Here is a 7,852-nt window from a genome sequence, read left to right as displayed (position 1 = left end):
AGCATCAATCCTGCAAAGGTAACTGCGCAATTGATTTTTAAATTAAAAAAATAAAAGAAGACAAGACAAAGAGAAAAGAGAAAAGGCAAAGACAAGATTTACTGAAACTACAGGGTGGAACATTAAAGAGAACATATTAGAATGTTCCTACGAACAGCCATCCACACATTTGTATGTGGTCGTCCAGATTTATTCATCGTTAACTTAAATTTTGTCTATCGAAAAATGTAAGTATGAATATTATCAACTACCTTTATAACAAAAGTAAGAGCATATACAATCGAAATATTAATGCGTATAATTATAACAATATAGAGAATGAAAATTTGATTAGCAATTTTGTCGATATCAGCAATGGGTACAGTAACAATAGCTGTTCGTCCAAGTCTTCTACAAGAACGTTAATACTAGGTGATAGAAATGTAAGGAAAAATAGAAAAAAAAAAAAAGGAAGAAATGATCGATCTTCTGTAATTAGCTTAGCGAAAGGAACAAATATGGGGGGAATAGTGAATATTACTGGAAGGACAAATTACCCATTTGGCATAAACAGACATAAGGAGGGAAATTTATCAAATCAGAATATGGACGAAGTCAATCAGATGTGTATCAAACAGATGGGCTTCAACCAAACGAGCTTCAATCAAATGAGCATCAAACAAATGAGCATCAAACAAATGAGCATCAAACAAATGAGCGTCAAACAATTGAACTCTAAACAGGTGAACTCCAAACAGGTGAACTCCAAACAGGTGCACATCAACGAAGATGAAGGGACGAAAAAGAAAGACATTTGCGAATTCAACGTTCATAATATCGGTTTTGATGCAAAAGTTTACAAAAATAGATGCGATGGCGTATGTGTTATCAATGACAATATATACATATTTGACAAAATAAAAAAGTGCATATATTTATATACCCCGTATAATAATGTGTGGTATATTTTTTTAAATATATATGAAGAAATATCGATAAAAAGAAGTCCAAATTTTGAAATAACGAATTTTTATATAAATAAAAAAGAACAGAATATTGAAGGAAGTTTCAGTCACTTAAATAATATTTCTTTTATAAATTATACAGACGTTGTTTATTTGAATAATTGTATATTTATTATAAGTAGCAATTGCCATTTTTTGAATATATGCAAAGTCAATGTACTTAACATGAACACCATTTTTGGTACTATCGTTGTAGAATCGGCTCAGAATGATTTATCTGATTTTGCACAAGTATTGAAAATGCTGAGAACTAATTCTAAGAATGATATCGAAGGGGGTGACGAGATAGAATCTGTAGAAGAGGAAGAGAAGAAAATAGAATCACGTTCCTCTTGGGATGCAAATCCTGTTGCATCTGTACAGAATGAAAGTAATCCTTTTGTATGTGATGAAAACTTGCAGACAATTCAACAGCCACATCTAAAGAATGCAACAAGACAGATTGAAATAAAAAAAAAATATTCTACATCCAAAGAGACAGGAGCGAATGATCCGTTTATGCTCCTGAATAAAATGAACAATGCAGGTAACTCAGGTGACGAGGGTTATGTAGATTGTGGAAATTCTGAGGGTTATGATAACGGGGATGACGACTGTGATGAATACATCAACGGAATTTCTGAATTTTCTGAATTTCCAGAGTTTTCAGAGTTGTGTGAATTTACAGAATTCTCCGAATTATTTCAGAACGAAAAAAAAACAATTTTTAAAAAAATGAAAAGGTTAATAAAGGCACGAGATCTTTTCTCAATTTGCAGTGTTAATGACAAATCCTATTCATTAATTTATCTTTTTGGAGGAAAGGGAAGTACTGTAAAAAGAGGAAATGAATATGTGGACATAATTTACAACGATTTGTATGTGTACGACTTTTATCGAAATAGGTGGATGGAATTATATCAGTACAGAAGTGACGAGGTTATCCAGAGTAAAAAAGAAAAAGATATGCATAAGGATAAATTTGATAATAAGGATAAATTTGATAATAAGGATAAATTTGATGATAACGATAAATGTGATAATAACGATAAATTTGATGATAATAATAAATGTGATAATATCGAAAAATTTTATAATAATGATAAATTTTATAATAAGGATAAATTTTATAATAAGGATAAAAAGAATGAATGCGAATGTACCATTAATGAAAAGATAAATTCAGACATCAGATGTGAAGAACGTGACCTGATGGACACATATTTAGATGCTTCCATACAAAATTCAAAAAACAAGAATCCCCTTCCTTTTAAGCGAGATGAAACATCTTCCCTTATATGTACTGAGAAAATAATTGGGATGGAAAATTTTACACAAAATTCAGATGAATATTTTAAAGACAGCTTTTTTTTTGAACCCCCCAAGGATTCATTTAGTAATGAATATAATTCTGTTCAATTGAATAAGTATAAAAAGGACACTTCTGTGCAAAATAAGCAGAATCATGAATGTCGTAGTATAGAAACGGCAGATAGCATAGCCACTGTTGCTACATCTACTGTGGCGAATTTATTGCAAAACTGTAATAATGACAAGAACAGAGATTCGTCTAGCTACACTTACGACTTATGGGATGATAATAAGAAATTTAATACGAAGATCGAAACGGATACTGGAAAAAGAGAAGAAGGCACGTTCGATGATTTGTATGACCATATTTTTGGAAAATGTGGTGCAGAGGCCAAGGGTGAAGAAACGACAAATGTAGATGCAAAAGATGAACAATACAAAAGTACACATAGTTATATGACTCAGGTAGAAAAAACTGAACTCAATAAAATTGCATCCTGCAGACATACAAGCATATACCACGAGCGAAATGATTCTATTTGTGAAAATTGCGTTAAGAGGAAAAAGTGCAAATATATTTGTGCATTAATAAAGAATGGAGTAAAGATACGAAGAATTAAATGGCTGAGAAGACGAGCAGGACACTCTTGTACATATTATAAAAATAATTTATACATATTTGGAGGAATAAGTTTTTATAGCTTTAATAGCAACAAAATAAATTTAAAATTTTGTAATAATTTATACTTGTATAATATCGAATCAAATAAATGTTTTGAAATAATGGCAAAAGGAAGTATACCAGAACAAAGATATAGACATGGTTGTGTCATAATTAATGATTATATGTTCATAATTGGTGGAGAATGTAAAGGTTCTTCTTTACCCAGGAATGATTTGTTCTTTTACGATTTTAAAACATCTGTATGGTCAGAAATTGTTATAAATTCCAAGGTCGGTTCTCATTCTCTGTACAAAACTGTATGGCTAGAAAACTTCGGATCAATTTATATGTTCGGTTCCTCTGTTCTACGCCTAACGAAAAAGAACTTCCAGTACACACCTTCATATAAGAATAATCAGAAGAAGATTCAGAACTGGCGCGTTTGAGCTGGATATTTGTTTATAATCCTCTTGGACTTAAAAAATATGAATGTCAACATATATACCTTTAAACATTGGGGGCTTACATATTTTTATCTTTACATTTTTTTATATAAACGAACCATTCTCTTCCACCGCCTCACCGAATTGCCCGTCTTCTAACTCACCTTGATCCGGAAGCATCCATTTTGAATTTTACTTCTCTACCAAGAGTTCCCGTGCATAACCCCTTATTCGTTTTAATGATTTGAATGATACTGTGTACATGTAAAAATGTGTACATATATATATATATATATATATATATATATATACGCAATCACGCGCGTGCAGGCAGGCATGCATGTCCTTTTTAACACTACTCTGTTTTTCTAAAGTTTGTATTCGCTTCATTCCATATATCCCCCACCCCTACACTCATTGTACAATGTGTTTAATACACTTTTGTGTTGTTTTAAAAATAGTTTTTTCTATTTTCTTTTTATTTTGCACTTTTTTTTTTTTTTTTTTTTTTTTTTTTATTACATCGGTTTTTGTTCTCACGTAAAACACACACTAACCATAGTCATTGTTTTTTTTACCAAAATCAGCTGTAAAAATATACAATTATTATTATATTATTATTATTTTTTTTTTTTTTAAATATAAATAACACGTATCACCGTGGTATATTTATGTCATATTTACGTAAAATTTGTAACATTTGTACATTTTTTTTTAATAACTAAACTTTTATTGACCTGTGTGATGTATCGTCTATTTGACCCTAAAAGACACATTTCAATCCCCTTGTTTGGGAAGTATTCAAATGTAGCATTAAGAATGCCTTAATTTTTTTTTTTTTTTTTTTTTTCTTTCCAAAAAATGTGTAATAATGGCGTGGATAAATGTGCCATTTTTATACTGCTTATTAGTAACAGAGTAATCTTTTTCTTTTTTTTCTTTTTAAAATACCTATTTAAACGTGAAGGATTTATGAACCCAGCAAAGTGATAAAACACCGTCAATCACACATAAGCTACTATCATGTACTTTTTTCCTTACACCTACTTAGCCTGTATCTGTATAACTCCAATTTTATGATAATCCTTTCGTCCTAGAGAAAATTTATATCATTAAGTAATTCACATAATGTGAAAGGTTATTAACCCTTGGCTCAGGGATATGTGTATTAACGAAAATTGAAAAAAATTGTATCAAAAGTTGTATTCGAAAATGATTATAAAAAATTACAAAAAAATTGACAATATATCACGTCTTAAATTTAAAAGAAATGAAAAATGAGTTATACTTTGTGGCCAACAATTTCAGTCAAATATGTGGACAAACACATATTTTTGTAAAAAAATTTCTGCAAAAAAATGGTACGCATTATTGCATTTATGTATGGATGTACATATATATGTTTTATGCACGATTATGTTTACATTTGTATAGAGACATACATATATATATATATATATATATATATATATATATATATATGGGTAACCCCGCTTGCGGATAAGGCGTACTGGATGATTCCCTGCCAAGGGGTGCAGCCCTGTCGTTCTGCATTATTGGTTGTCAAAATATTCCTGTCTGTTAATAAAAGGTGGATCTGGTTTCATTTAAAATTACTTTTGCTATTCTTCATCTTTCCCCTTAGAGCATCTAGCGGGTTCATGTAGCAGTTGCATCTGGCAGGATCATGTGGTAGTTGCATCTAGCAGATTCATGTGGCAGTTGCATCCGAATGCCACGTCCCGTTTGATAAAGCTCGATAGATAGTCCCAGGTTGCTCCTATCACAAAAAATAGGACACACTGAACACACATCATGTGAACCCTGCGAGGGGCTATTTCTTCTCCTGGTGCATTCGAATTGTACAAGAATCAATTTTATTTTTGAACATGAACCAATCTATTGAATCTGGCTTCCTACTCCCCTTGCTAAAAAAAGACCAAAATTTTGAACCCTCTTCCTTGTGCTTATTTTTATCATATTTTCTCCATCCAATAAAAGTTTTTAATATATCTTGAGCAGTTATATATTCTTTACCTTGTGAAAAACAATAAAAACAAGTTTTCAATAAATTTTCATTTATTTCTTGATGTTGAATGTAATTTTCAACCTTTGTACGTATATGTGGAGAGTCTACATTTTTGCTTAATCCTTTTTCGAATAAAAAAATGTTATATGTTGGAAATAGGGAATCTTTTGGCCATTTAAATTTTAAGTGTAATAAATGTTTTTTAAAATCTGTAAAATTCATTTTCCCATATTTTAAAAAATACCTATACCAGTATATCTCCTTGCGTTCATTTTTATCTTTAAATCTTATAAGTGTAAAGAACTTGTCTATCCAGTTATTATTTCCTTTTTTATTTTCCTCACTACGATTCTTTTCTTTTCCACCATTGCTTAGTCGATTTTCATTTTCAGTTCCGTCATTGCTTAGTCGATTTTCATTTTCATTTCCCCTATCGCTTATTCCATTTTCTTTTCCTTCTGTATCTTTACCCTCGTTCGTCATACCATAAGTCTTTTCTCCAGCAATTCCCTCATCATCTTTTATGTCAATAATAATGTTAAGTGATTCATAGTATCCGTGTTCAGCAAATCTTCCATACACTTTTATTACATCAAGGACGTCATAATTTAAAATGGGATTGTATGTATTGTATACAGGCTCATTATTGTAATATTTGGAGTATATACAATTGGTGTTTTTTAAATAATTAATTTTTCTTTGATGAATATGCAAGTAGGGATGTTTTAAATATGCATATACATTGTTCCTTTTGTGATGTCTGGAATTGGAACTTGTAATTTTGTTAAAGCAGTTATGCAAACTTTCATTAAATTTTACATGAAGACTCTTCATTTTTACAGAGTGTACTGGTATTATGCCTATATTTACACCGATAATCAGCAGAATGAGGATTTGCACTTTCTTTAACATATTCAGGAGGGTTTTATGAACACGCATTTGTGTGCGGCGTTCTGATTGTGTCCACGTATGAACTTCTAACCTTCTAATTTTCTAATTTTCTAAACTTCTAATTTTCTAAGCTTCTAAACTTCTAATCTTCTAAACTTCTAATCTTCTAAACTTCTAATCTTCTAAACTTCTAAACTTCTAAAGGTATGAACATGGGCACTAGTTCGTGAGCTTATATCCACGAACGTACACCTCGAGGTGGAGAACATTTATTCCTCGTTCACGTGTCATTTAAGTTTCAAAGGAGATGTAGATGGTCTTACCTATGGTTCTATATACACAGCAACATAAGTGGCAGAGGATGTGCACACAAAAGGAATTAAATGGAAAAAACTGCTTACTTCAATATAACCACTCTTAGCATATCCCTCCCCAGTTAAGAACACAAGCAAAATCTCTTTCGTTGCCTCTAAACTTTTCGCATTGCCTAAACCAAATTGGTTACCATACCATTTGTTGCCTTCTTGATGTGGCAACAAAAAAAAAAAAAAAAATAAAATAAATAATAAAAAAATAAAAAAGTAAATAAATAAAAAAGTAAAAAGTATAAAACAAAAAAATAAAAATTCAGCTAACATATACCCCAAAATCCTTCCGATTCGGGAGTGTGTACCTAAATCCGTTCTCTCCCCTTTTCCCTATGTTTTGTTATGTCCGCTCTCTTAAAGAATACATAGTGAATAAGTGAATCATAAGTACGTTGTTCTAGTTGAATCAAAAAAGAGATAAAGGGGCACACATGAAGTTCGCGCTATTAGTGTGCGTCAATTCCGAAGCGACATTTTTTTTTTTCACCCTCCTTTGTTTCATTTGTTCATTCATCAATTAGTGTTTTCATGATGTGGTAACAATTCGTTTTGCTTCTTTCTTTTCTCATAAGTTATTTTTATTTTTTTTTTATTTTTCCCTTCTCTTTTAGCGGGCTTTATAGCCAGCTGAAAATCGTGTGAGAAAAGGAGTTATATAAAATTGCATGTAGGTAAAAATAAAAAAAAAAAAGTAAAATAAAATAAAATCAAATAAAATAAAATCAAACGAAATAAAATAAAATAAATAGGCCTTTTCATGGTGGCTAAAATGTGTAAATGTACAAAAAAATGCATAGGAAGCGGATTGATGTTCTTTAACCCAGAGCAATTATAACTTTGTGAAATTGTCCATAATTACAAATTGTCACATATGTAACACATTCATATATATTTGTTTTATGTGTGCATATTCGCTTGGGGCTTGTTGGTGACTCGTATGTGATAAGATAGTCTTTCGATAATATTAATCACATACCTGTTGCAGTTATGTTGCATATTCCATTTGAAATTTTAAATTAACTGTTCGATATTATTTTACTTTATTTTTTCCCCCTTTTTAGTGGAATTACTTTTTTTTGATTTAAAAATGTGCATACGGGGATGACTGAAGTGTAATCCATGTTATTTGGAACCAAAAAAAAGAAAAAGAGAAATAGGTGCTT

The 7,852-nt window shown here is 30.8% G+C and overlaps 2 protein-coding genes across 2 annotated transcripts; one reads left to right on the top strand and one right to left on the bottom strand.

The window, feature by feature from the left end:
* Window positions 1-233: 233 nt before the first annotated feature.
* On the top strand, window positions 234-3,404 carry PGO_130590 (hypothetical protein, conserved; the record flags this gene model as incomplete). The annotated part of the gene is made up of 1 exon (XM_028689575.1): window positions 234-3,404. The coding sequence occupies one exon, from the start codon at window positions 234-236 to the stop codon at window positions 3,402-3,404; it is 3,171 nt and encodes a 1,056-aa protein (XP_028545376.1).
* A 1,831-nt stretch (window positions 3,405-5,235) lies between these two features.
* PGO_130580 (hypothetical protein, conserved) lies at window positions 5,236-6,342 on the bottom strand (the record flags this gene model as incomplete). Its single annotated transcript, XM_028689574.1, has 1 exon — window positions 5,236-6,342. The coding sequence occupies one exon, from the start codon at window positions 6,340-6,342 to the stop codon at window positions 5,236-5,238; it is 1,107 nt and encodes a 368-aa protein (XP_028545375.1).
* Window positions 6,343-7,852: the final 1,510 nt, after the last annotated feature.

Source organism: Plasmodium gonderi (genome assembly GCF_002157705.1).
Source record: "Plasmodium gonderi DNA, contig: Chr13, whole genome shotgun sequence".
NCBI classification, from domain to species: Eukaryota; Apicomplexa; class Aconoidasida; order Haemosporida; family Plasmodiidae; genus Plasmodium; species Plasmodium gonderi.
This window is presented reverse-complemented; position numbering and strand designations above follow the sequence as displayed.